Source organism: Salmo salar, chromosome ssa15 (assembly GCF_905237065.1).
Source record: "Salmo salar chromosome ssa15, Ssal_v3.1, whole genome shotgun sequence".
NCBI lineage: Eukaryota > Metazoa > Chordata > Actinopteri > Salmoniformes > Salmonidae > Salmo > Salmo salar.
This window is the reverse complement of record NC_059456.1, coordinates 66467626-66480281: the sequence shown is the minus strand read 5'-3', so window position 1 is coordinate 66480281 and position 12656 is coordinate 66467626. Positions and strand designations below refer to the sequence as shown.

The following is a 12656-nucleotide window of genomic DNA, read 5'->3' as shown; positions in this document are numbered from 1 at the left end:
CTGTTCTGAAGGCAAACTCAATATTAGGACGGTGTTCTTAATGTTTTGTACACTCAGTGTATGCTTCTTTAAGCAATAGGATTTCTCACACACTTGTTTATTGTCTTGCCAAGTGTGCATTTTGATGCTGGGGGCTTAGAAGTATGGTGGTTAAGTTTTAAGTTTGTTTCACTGATGCTGAGATAGTTTGATTGACAATGATATGTATCCAAGATCTCTTTGTCTTTCTCTACCCTCTCTCAGGTGACAGACATGATGCAGAAAGCTCTGTTTGACTTCCTGAAACACAGGTTCGACGGAAGGTTAGTACTGTATATACAGGCATCCTGATTAATTGTCAGCTGCCCATTAAAGTAGCTAGTTGTTTATTAACATTTGCGTCATTTAGCAGACGCTCTTATCCAGAGCGACTTACAGGAGCAATTAGGGTTAAGTGCCTTGCTCAAGGTCACAGACAGATTTTTCACTTAGTCGGATTGGAATTTGAACCAACGACCTTTCGGTTACTGGCCCAACGCTCTTAACCGCTAGGCTACTTCTCTCTTTTATGTACATCTATGACACAGGTGTTCTTTTGTTTGCTCGCCCTCTGTTTGATCTCGTTCTGAACCTCCATTGCATTCATCACTGTGATATTTTGTCTGCGGTGTGTATTAGCAGTGTATTTGTAGTTAGTGTTATTTAATGTGTGTTTATCCCGTTTTGTTTCTGACACCTGCAGAATCTCCATCACACGCGTTACGGCAGACCTTTCTCTTGCCAAGAGATCTGTGCTCAACAAGAGGCCCATCATGGAGAGATCCAATACTCGCTCCAGCCTGGGTGAGTACACACACACACACACAGAGTGGAGGCTGCTGAGGGGAGGAGAGCTCATAATAATGGCTGGACTGGAGTGAATGGAACGGATTCAAACCATGTGTTTGATGTATTTGATACCATTCCACTCATTCCGCTCCAGCCATTACCACGAGCCCGTCCTCCCCAAATAAGGTGCCACCAACCTCCTGTGATACACACACACATGCACGCACACACACACACATTCCCTTTAACATACACATTTGTTCATGTAAACACTATTAAGTGTGTAAGCATCCACAGTGCATGGATTGATCTCTAGGTCAGGTACTGTAATGTTATGTATCTCTCTCCCCTACAGCCGAGGTCCAGAGTGAGATAGAGAGGATATTTGAGCTGGCCAAAACCCTCCAGCTGGTGGTTCTGGATGCAGACACCATCAACCACCCAGCCCAGCTAGCCAAGACTTCCCTGGCCCCTATCATCGTCTACGTCAAAGTGTCCTCGCCAAAGGTACATAGCTAGACAACCTGACTTCGTACATGTCCTGTAGATGTAGTGTGAGTGGACTTACGTGAAGATGCCTTTTCATCGTTTGAATTTCTCTTCTTTATGAAGCCTTTATAAAGCCTTCTTTATAAAGCTACCCTCTCTCCCTGTCTCTTTCCTTCTCGCTTTCCCTCGCTCTCTCTCTCTCTTGCTCACTCTCTCTCTCCCGCCCCTTTTTTCTCTCTCCTCCCCTTTTTCTCTCTCCTCCCCTTTTTCTGTCTCTCCTCTCCTTTTTCTCTCTCCTCCCCTTTTTCTGTCTCTCCTCTCCTTTTTCTCTCTCTCCTCCCCTTGTTATCTCTCTCCTCCCCTTTTTCTCTCTCTCTCCTCCCCTTTTTCTCTCTCTCTCCTCCCCTTTTTCTGTCTCTCCTCCCCTCTCTCTCTCAGGTGCTCCAGAGGCTGATCAAGTCCCGGGGGAAGTCTCAGAGCAAACACCTGAACGTGCAGATGATGGCCGGGGACAAACTGTCTCAATGCCCCCCTGTACGTGGACACCCCACCATACAGTACTATTCACAGCTACTATTACAATTCAACCAACAGTCTGAAATTGATCTCCCTCCCACTGTTCCTTCATAGGAGATGTTTGATGTCATTTTGGATGAGAACCAATTGGAGGATGCGTGTGAGCACCTGGCTGAATACCTAGAGGTCTACTGGCGCGCCACTCATCTTCCCGACACCACCCCCATCAACCCGCTATTAGAGCAGAACCTCATGACCCCGCCCTCAGCCAACTCTAGCCTACAGGTGAGATGCTGCTATGTGGATGGAGGAGTGAAGGTGGAGGGGAACAGAGACAATTGGAGATGGGAGAATGGAAAGAGGACAGATAATGGGATAGTGAGGTTTTTGTAGGGCAGTGTTTCTTCATCCTGGTCCTGGGGAGCCAAAGGGGGTCACATTTTGTTTTTTTCCGTAGCATTACACACCTGGTTCAAATCGTCCAAGATGATGAGTTGATCATTCGAATCAGCTGTGTAGTGCTAGGGCAAAAACAAAATGTGCTCCCCTTTGAGTCCACAGGACCAGGATGATGAAACACTGCTTTAGTGGGAGGGGGATTGTTTATGTGGTTGTTGTGTGTTGCATCTGTCCTTACAGTACTATACCACATTCCCTCTATCCCCTTTCTCATGTCTGTCTGTTTGTCCGTCTTCTCACTCATCCCTGCTTAACGTTTTTGCAGTTTTCTGAAACACAGGAATTAATTGAATGATCGCTTACCATACGGGGTGAGTAGGAGGGTTTATGTATGTACATTACTTCTACACCCAATGACCCCTACCACCCCTTAACCCCCCCCACCCCACCCCACCCCCCCACCCCTCCACACCAACCACACTTGGTGGAATAAGATCAACCGATGTGTCTTATTTCCCTCTCACACAATAAACTCCCCCCCCCACACACACACAAGCCACTGATACCTACAGAATGTAGACCCAATTCCCATCTCTTATCCACCTGCCACCTCACAGTCCCTGCATATTTGATTGACACTGTGCTACAAACTTCAAAGATTGTATGATGAAATCCAAAAAGCAGCAGCAGGTTCAGGGCTTGATATAGAAAAAGTCATGTAACAGGCTATATGAATGTAATGAAGTCTGCTAAATGGCATACACAGGTAACTGCCAAGGTAAAAGGAAACACCAACATAGACTGTCTTAATGGGGGCGTTGGGCCACCACGAGCCAGAACAGCTTCAATGAATCTTAGCCTAGATTCTACAAGTATCTGGACCTCTATTGGAGGGATGCGACACAATTCTTCCACGAGAAATTCCAATCATTTGGTGTTTTGTGGTGGAAAATGCTTTCTCATTTGCCACTCCAGAATCTCCAATAAGTGTTCAATTGGGTTGAGATCTGGTGACTGGGACACACAGATGTACGCTCCCTTTAAGACCCCTTTAAAACCCCTTTAAGACCCCTCTTTCAAAGTCACTAAGATCTATTCTAGCCATGGAACCCAAAATAATGGGCAACTGGGCATTTTTATACATGACCCTAAGCATATTGGGAGGTTAATTGCTTAATTAACTCAGGAACCACACATGTGTGGAAGCACTTGCTTTCAATATACTTTGTATCCCTCATTTACTCAAGTGTTTCCATTATTTTGGCAGTTACCTGTACGCTATAATGCACAGTGGATGTACTATAAATCTGCAGTAAACAGATGGAGCCGTACCATGACCATACTCATGCTTTGTGAATGGCACACTCTCTCACGCTGGCACAGAATGCTACCCTGAATGAAACCTTTAGTGCGCATAAAAATATCGAAATGATTGTCAAATTGAAGCACGACGACACAATGCATAAACAACGCAATGGTTGATATTGCTCCAGTGCAAAGGATAGTGTTAAGAGATGATCTCAACGTGATTGGGTCAGAACATTCAACAACAACAAAAAATGCAAACCATGGCGATTTAAGTTAACAACGTTCTTAACACTGTAATACCATGTTATCCATTTAACTGTTCCACTGTCATTGGTGTAGAGTAGTGTCCATTTTAGGAGATTCGGAGCGCAAGAATTTCACTGTACCCTGTGATTACATCTGCAACCCTGTACATGTGACTATTAAACTCTCTAATCTAATTAGTTAGTCTTACGGTGCACTCGGAAAGTATTCAGACTCCTTGACTTTTTTCACATTTTGTTACGTTACAGCCTTATTCTAAAATGGATCAAATGAATCATCAATCTACACACAATACCCCATAATGACAAAATGAGAACAGGTTTTTAGAAAAAACAGAAATACCTTATTTACATAAGTATTCAGACCCTTTGCTATGAGACTCGAAATTTAGCTCAGGTGCATCCTGTTTCCATTGATCATCCTTGAGATGTTTCTACAACTTGATTGGAATCCACCTGTGGTAAATTCAATTGATAGGACAGGAACACACCTGTCTCTATAAAGTCCCACAGTTGACAGTGCATGTCAGAGCAAAAACCAAGCCATGAAGTCAAAGGAATTGTCCGGATAGCTCCGAGACAGGATTGTGTCGAGGCACAGATATGGGGAAGGGTACCAAAATATTTCTGCAGCATTGAAGGCCCCCAAGAACACAGTGGCCTCCATTGTTCTTAAATAGAAGAAGTTTAAAACCACCAAGACTCTTCCTAGAGCTGGCCGCCCGGCCAAACTGACCAAATGGGGGAGAAGGGCCTTGGTCAGGGAGGTGACCAAGAACCGATGGTCACTCTGACAGCCCGCTTTGAGTTTGCCAAAAGCCATCTAAAGGACTCAGACCATAAGAAACAAGACTCTCTGGTCTGATGAAACCAAGGTTGAACTCTTTGGCCTGAATGCCATGCATCACATCTGGAGGAAACCTGGCACCATCCCTACGGTGAAGCATGGTGGTGGCAGCATCATGCAGTGGGGATGTTTTTCAGCGGCAGGGACTGGGAGACTAGCCAGGATCAAGGGAAAGATGAATGGAGCAAAGTTGTATTTATTTTTATTTTATTTCACCTTTATTTAACCAAGTAGGCCAGTTGAGAACAAGTTCTCATTTACAACTGCGACCTAGCCAAGATAGAGCAAAGCAGTGCGACACAAACAACACAGAGTTACACATGGGATAAACAAACGTATAGTCATTAACACAATAGAAAAGTCTATATACAGTGTGTGCAAATATAGTAAGATTAGGGAGGTAAGGCAATAAATAGGCCATAGTGGCGAAATAATTACAATTGAGCAATTAAACACTGGAGTGATAGATGCGCAGAAGATGAATGTGCAAGTAGAGATACTGGAGTGCAAAGGAGCAAAAAACAACAACATGGGAATGAGGTAGTTGGACGGGCTATTTACAGATTGGCTCTGTACAGGTGCAATGATCGGTAAGCTGCTCTGACAGCTGATGCTTAAAGTTAGTGATGGAGATGTAAGTCTCCAGCTTCAGTGATTTTTGCAATGTGTTCCAGTCATTGGCAGCAGAGAACTGGAAGGAAAGGCGGCAAACAGAGGAGTTGGCTTTGGGGGTGACCAGTGAAATATACCTACTGGAGCGCATGCTACGGGTGGGTGCTGCTATGGTGACCAGTGAGCTGAGATATAGATGACCTGGAGCCAGAGGGTTTGGCAACGAATATGAAGCGAGGGCCAGCCAACGAGAGCATACAGGTCACAGTGGTGGGTAGTATATGGGGCTTTGGTGACAAAACGGATGGCACTGTGAGACTACATCCAGTTTGCTGTGTAGAGTGTTGGAGGCTATTTTGTAAATGACATTGCCGAAGTCAAGGATCGGTAAGATAGTCAGTTTTACGAGGACATGTTTGGCAGTGAAGGATGCTTTGTTGCGAAATAGGAAGCCGATTCTAGATGTAATTTTGGATTGTAGATGCTTAATGTGAGTCTGGAAGGAGAGTTTACAGTCTAACCAGACACCTAGGTATTTGTAGTTGTGCACATATTCTAAGTCAGAACCGTCCAGAGTAGTGATGCTGGACGGGCAGGTGGGTGAGGGCAGCGATCGATTGAAGAGCATGCATTTATTTTTTTTTGTATTCAAGAGCAGTTGGAGGCCACGGAAGGAATGTTGTATGGCATTGAAGCTCGTCTGGAGGTTTGTTAACACAGTGTCCAAAGATGGGCCAGAAGTATACAGAATGGTGTTGTCTACGTAGAGGTGGATCAGAGAATCACCAGCAGCAAGAGTGGCATCATTGATGTATACAGACAAAAGAGTGGGCCCGAGAATTGAACCCTGTGGCACCCCCATAGAGACTGCCAGAGGTCCGGACAACAGGCCCTCCGATTTGACACACTGGACTCCATCTGAGAAGTAGTTGGTGAACCAGGTGAGGCAGTCATTTGAGAAACCAAGGCTATTGAGTCTGCCGATAAGAATGCGGTGATTGACAGAGTCAAAAGCCTTGGCCAGGTTGATGAATACGGCTGCACAGTATTCTCTTTTATCGATGGCGGTTATGATATCGTTTAGGACCTTGAGCGTGGCTAAGGTGCACCCATGACCAGCTCGGAAACCAGATTGCATAGCGGAGAAGGTACAGTGGGAGTCAAAATGTTCGGTGATCTGTTCGTTAACTTGGCTTTCGAGGAGAAGGCAGGGTAGGATAGATATAGGTCTGTAACAGTTTGGGTCTAGAAAGCTGCCACGGGGGATGGTCGCGGCAGCTTTCCAATCTTTAGGGATCTCAGACGATACAAAAGAGAAGTTGAACAGGCTAGTAATATGGGTTGCAACAATTGCGGTGGATAATTTTAGAAAGAGAGGGTCCAGATTGTCTAGCCCAGCTGATTTGTAGGGGTCCAGATTTTGCAGCTCTTTCAGAACATTTCAGAACACTATCTGGATTTGGGTGAAGGAGAAATGGGGGAGGCTTGGGCAAGTTACTGTGGGGGGTGCAGAGCTGTTGACCGGGGTAGGGGTAGCCAGGTGGAAAGCATGGCCAGCCGTAGAAAAATGCTTTTCTCAATTATTGTAGATTTATCAGTGGTGACAGTGTTTCCTAGCGACAGTGCTGTGGGCAGCTGGGAGGAGGTGCTCTTATTCTCCATGGACTTTACAGTGTCCCAGAACTTTTTGGAGTTTGTGCTACAGGATGCAAATTTCTGTTCGAAAAAGCTAGCCTTTGCTTTCCTAACTACCTGTGTATATTGGTTCCTAACTTCCCTGAAAAGTTGCAGATCACGGGGGCTATTCGATGCTAATGCAGTATGCCACAGGATGTTTTTGTGCTGGTCAAGGGCAGTCAGGTCTGGAGTGAACCAAGGGCTATATCTGTTCTTAGTTCTACATTTTTTGAATGGCGTATGCTTATTTAAGATGGTGAGGAAAGCATTTTTAAAGAATAACTTGGCATCCTCTACTGACGGAATGAGGTCAATATCCTTCCAGGATACCCGGGCCAGGTCGATTAGAAAGGCCTGCTCGTTGAAGTGTTTTAGGGAGCGTTTGACAGTGATGAGTGGTGGTCGTTTGAACGCGGATCCATTACGGACGCAGGCAATGAGGCAATGATCGCTGAGATCCTGGTTGAAGACAGCGGAGGTGTATTTAGAGGGCAGGTTGGTTATGATGATATCAATGAGGGTGCCTGTGTTTACGGATTTAGGGTTGTACCTGGTGGGTCCCATGATAATTTGTGTGAGATTGAGGGCATCTAGCTTAGATTGTAGGACGGGCGGGGTGTTAAGCATATCCCAGTTTAGGTCACCTAACAGTGCAAACTCTGAAAAAAAGGTTCACCTTCGAACAGGACAACGACCCTAAGCACACAGCCAAGACAACACAGGAGTGGCTTCAGGACAAGTCTCTGAATGTCCTTGAGTGGCCCAGCCAAGAGCACGGACTTGAACCTGATCGAACATCTCTGGAGAGACCTGAAAATAGCTGTGTAGTGACGCTCCCCATCCAACCTGACAGAGCTTGACAGAATCTGCAGAGAAGAATGGGAGAAACTCCTCAAATACAGGTGTGCCAAGCTTGTAGCGTCATACCCAAGAAGACTCAAGGCTGTAATCGCTGCCAAAGGTGCTTCAACAAAGTACCGAGTAAAGGGTCTAAATACTTATGTAAATGTGATATTTCAGTTTTATTTTTAATAAATGTGCAAAAACGTGATTAATGAGGGGGGAAACTATTTAATCCATTTTAGAATATGGCTGTAATGTAACAAAATGTGGAAAAAGTCAAGGGGTCTGAATACTTTCCGAACGCACTGTATGTGTGATGTGTGCCCACATGTGGTAGCTTTAGCCATTTGTCTTTGGTGTGATGAGGATAGTAAAAAGAGCAGGTTACTTCAGGAATCTGTCTCAGATACTGTGATGGAGATCTTTTTTATTATCTCCCTCCTCCTCCCCCCTCTCCAACACCAGACCCAGAATAAGAACCAGGCCCCAGCGCAGCACAGCAGTGTGGGGGTGGAGGGTGAGGAGGTGGAGGCCCACTCCCCTCTGGAGCAGGACAGCCTGATGCCGTCTGAAGAAGGCAGCGACTCCCTGTCCCGCGGCCTCCTTGGGGGCCCACGCCTCCAGGGGGACGAGGAGGACGAGGAGCTGGTGGAGGAATTAGAAGAGGAACTAGATGAGGAGGATGAGTTTGAGTCCCCTTGCCACGCCCAAACTTACAGGGACAGGTACCCCCCTCACCGCGGTCACCGCGGGGGCATCCACAGCACCAACGGGCATGAATCACAGGACAGGCTGCTCCAGCGCGATGCCCAGCAGGGGCACAACCAGCGCAACAACTGCCAACGCAGCCGCCCCTGGCCCCGAGACAACTACTGACATTTCTAACGTACCCTTGACCCGAGTTAACTACTGACATCTCTAACGTACCCCTGGCCCTAAAACAACTACTGACATCTCTAACGTACCCCTGGCCCTCAGACAACTACTGACATCTCTAACGTACACCTGGCCCCAAGACAACTACTGACATCTCTAACGTACCCCTGGCCCCAAAACAACTACTGACATCTCTAACGTACCCCTGGCCCCAAGACAACTACTGACATCTCTAACATACCCCTGGCCCCAAAACAACTACTGACATCTCTAACGTACCCCTGGCCCCCAGACAACTACTGACATCTCTAACATACCCCTGGCCCCAAAACAACTACTGACATCTCTAACGTACCCCTGGCCCCAAGACAAATACTGACATCTCTAACGTACACCTGGCCCCAAAACAACTACTGACATCTCTAACGTACCCCTGGCCCCCAGACAACTACTGACATCTCTAACGTACCCCTGGCCCCCAGACAACTACTGACATCTCTAACGTACCCCTGGCCCCCAGACAACTACTGACATCTCTAACGTATCCCTGGCCCCAAGACAACTACTGACATTTCTAACGTATCCCTGGCCCCAAGACAACTACTGACATCTCTAACGTGCCCCGGGCCCCCAAGACAACTAGCTATACCCAAACTACAACTTTGGCCACAAGACACCCACTTGTACACAATAAGTGTGCTCCTTGTCCCCAACCACTCACCCCAACTATAAAAACAATGTAGTACCAATTGTCCCCATAACAATTACTGACTGCTGTGCACATTACCACCTTCTACAATCACACACTTCCAGGCTTACGGTTTTACTCATTCTGATTAGCTTGGGTCATGTTAATCAGATAAAAGGCTATAGGTCAACAGGGCTACTCACCTCCACAATAGCAAGCTATAACTACTGGCTGTAGGTCAAGTTAAATTTTAAGATTCTTTGCATAAGGTTTCTCTATTGTAGAATGACACATTTACTGGCCTTAAATCCCTAAGACGTTTATGTATCTTTATTATTGCATGTATGATTATTTTAGGACTATTTGCACATTATGGTCAGAACAGGAACCATAGGCTCTTTCTGGATAAACAAAAGTAGGAATGTCTACATTTTACTAATCTGCTATGGAAAATAGTAATGCATCCGAATATATATTGTACATATTGAATGGGCGCCTGGTTATAATCAACTTGGTCTCAGAGCATTTAGTATTATTCTGTATGTAAATCCTGGACACTCAATTTAGTATATGTTACGTTTCATATGGTATGTACTAATTTGTGAATGTCAATCAGCCATTTCATATGATATGTGTCAATTACAATTGATATGATATGTTACAAATCTGCAAAATGTACAATATGTTGAGAATTTGCAAAATGTACAATATGTTACGAAATTTGCTCTACGTATAATATGTTACGAATTCCAATTAGTTGTGGCTAACGTTAGCTAGGTGGCTAATGTTAGCTACACTAGGGGTTAGGGTTAGGAGATAGGTTAACGTGTTAGGGGAAGGGTTAGCTAAAAGAGTTAAGGTTAGGCTTATTGTTCAAGGAAGGGTTAGCTAAGTAGTTGGAAAGTAGCTAAAAAGCTGAAATTGTCAGTGATGAGATTCACCCATCCTTTGGGTTGCTAGACATTCGCGTTATACGCCCACTCATCCACTCCGCTCAATCACTCATCATCGTTTTTTGCCTTTAGTAACCTTCTGTCTTATGTAACCATACCAAACATAACATACTAATTTGAGTGTCCCGGATTTACATTGACTATGTTACGTCTAGTCTATGAGACCAGGCTGTTATAAGTATTTATATTTTTGGGTTTATTTAATTTTGTCAGTATGGACTTCTTCCTGTTTTCAGTTCAGATAGTTTTTACTGAGAAGATGCTGAATGTTTTGGGAGAGGCACAGGTACACAGGCCTCTATATGGTTATCTGTATGTTAGTGTTGTAAAGCTGCAATATATTCACATATCTTGTTTCTGTCATTACACATATCACACAGAATATCACCATGAGTTATGAAGGGAATGTGACAAATCAATATTATTCTTATTAACACACACGCACAGGCAAGCACACCTCCGTGGAGGCTGCTGAAGGGAGGAGGGCTCATAATAATGGCTGGAACGGAGCAAATGGAATGGCACCAAACACACGGAAACATTAAGGTGCCAGCAACCTCTTGTGGCACATGCAAGCAGACACACACACACAAATTCAGGCATCAAAATAATGCAATATCGCATGCCTTTTTTACGACTCCAGCTGCCCCTAGCGGTGGGCTAATCTCACTCCTTCCTCTATTGTCCTCCAGTTGTGTGGCACATTTTTTATTGTAGCATCTGCACAACGTCCCGTTCACACTCACTTATATGAGTCTCTGGAGCAGGAGAGAGAGCTCTTCATACCAAGCATAACCTATTCAGGCTGTTTGGAAGTGTTTGTCAGACACGTTCAGCACATAGCATCTCCTCTGAACCCCTTTGTTTTAACCGTCTCTATACTGTATGTGTACTGCAGTTTTACTGTCAACCTCACGAAGCAGATCCTCAAGTCTACCTATACCGGAAGGTTTTTGATCCAACCATTCGTGCTCAACTGATCACTTCATTCATTGGCTAATCATGTGTGGAACTTGTGACGTAGTCTCCTGGATTTCTCTTGCATTTCGAAAGGACTCACAGCTATAGCAACTGTGACATGATACCATATACCTGCATGGTTAGTCTATGAACCGATCAGTTGGGCATATTGTGGAACAAAGATCTGCATGAACAGGGTCCCTGCGGACCAAGTCTGGGGACTAACTGGTCTACTGCTTCCATGTCTAACAGGCAACTTTATAGGATTCCGTATTATTTTAAAAATCACAGCATGATTGAAAAAAAAGAAGAAAATAATTCTATGCAAGTGTTGCATGAAACCTGATTGTTTCTTTTTGCAGTTCTTCTACACTTTTAATGCATCGATTCTGATTCTCCTTGTTATTTCTATGTAATATTCTTGTCGACGATTCTGTTTGTAAAAAGGCAGTCACTCCTCTGAGTTAAAAATTAACCACAAGTATTAACCATTTAAAAAGCAGAATGCATCTTAAATATGGAGTAACCTGACTATAACGTCAGATTAAAATTACAACGTTAATGAATAAGGAGTAGTGTGGGTACAGGTGCCGACACTTGTATTCACTAGAAACGGAAAAGGGAAAACTGTTCAGTATTTTCTTCCCCCAGAATTCTCTCTCAACAATACAAAAAGAAAAATTAATATTTTTTTTTAATTGCACAAAATGTTTTACTTTAGTATATGTTCTATTGAGCACAATTTGGATTGGCTCTGAAGTTATCTATTCCCACCTGTTCCTCGACAACCTATCAGAGAGAGGGATTGAGCGACTTGCTAAATGCAGCCTTGCATGCTTTAGCTCACTTAGAGATTTTCACTGTACTTTGGAGGAATATGACTTTCAAAGCGGACCAATGTAGTAATTGATAATGAAAAGGTTTTTCGATTTATGAAGCACAATTTATACAAGGGTTATAGTTTAGTTTCCTGTCTTATATTCTGTATGCAATACAAAGCCTAACATTGAAAGACTTAAAACGCCTTAACCCATCTGGACTTCCTCTTTATGTGTAAGTAGAAAAAAAAAAAAAAAAATTGCACTAATTTTTTTGATGGTTGCTTTGTAATGCAATAACTGCACTAAATTATAACCATGTATTATCTATTCACCGGACTCAATCACAGTGTGCTAGCGTGACCCGACGCTCCTTTCCTCAATTTCTGAGACAAAACAAAAATGTTTAAAAATATATATATATTTCCTGCCTGTCGCTGTATAGAATGCTTTCTATTTAAGAATATATTAGTAAAAATGCTAAGTAAAATGAGACTAAGTGAAATAAACATTACATTTTATGTACTTTTAATGCTGCCATTGTCATGTGCTTTCTTGAACGTTGTAGTTCTTAGGACAGCGATCTTGTCAATCGAGTCC

The 12656-nt window shown here is 44.0% G+C and overlaps 1 protein-coding gene across 2 annotated transcripts in view; it reads left to right on the top strand.

Annotated features, from left to right (window-relative positions):
* Nucleotides 1-12592, top strand: part of cacnb3a (calcium channel, voltage-dependent, beta 3a) — a 30918-nt gene extending 18326 nt beyond the window's left edge. Inside the window, exons 9-15 of one of the 2 annotated variants that reach the window (XM_014145538.2) lie at nt 244-302; nt 722-822; nt 1163-1314; nt 1735-1830; nt 1927-2097; nt 2537-2582; nt 8227-8414. In XM_014145538.2, the coding sequence (XP_014001013.1) occupies nt 244-302; nt 722-822; nt 1163-1314; nt 1735-1830; nt 1927-2097; nt 2537-2566 (609 nt within the window). In that variant the 3' untranslated portion in view covers nt 2567-2582; nt 8227-8414. Of the gene's footprint in view, nt 1-243; nt 303-721; nt 823-1162; nt 1315-1734; nt 1831-1926; nt 2098-2536; nt 2583-8226 lie in introns of both variants that reach the window. The other variant, XM_014145537.2, reaches the window with a different exon arrangement.
* Nucleotides 12593-12656: the final 64 nt, after the last annotated feature.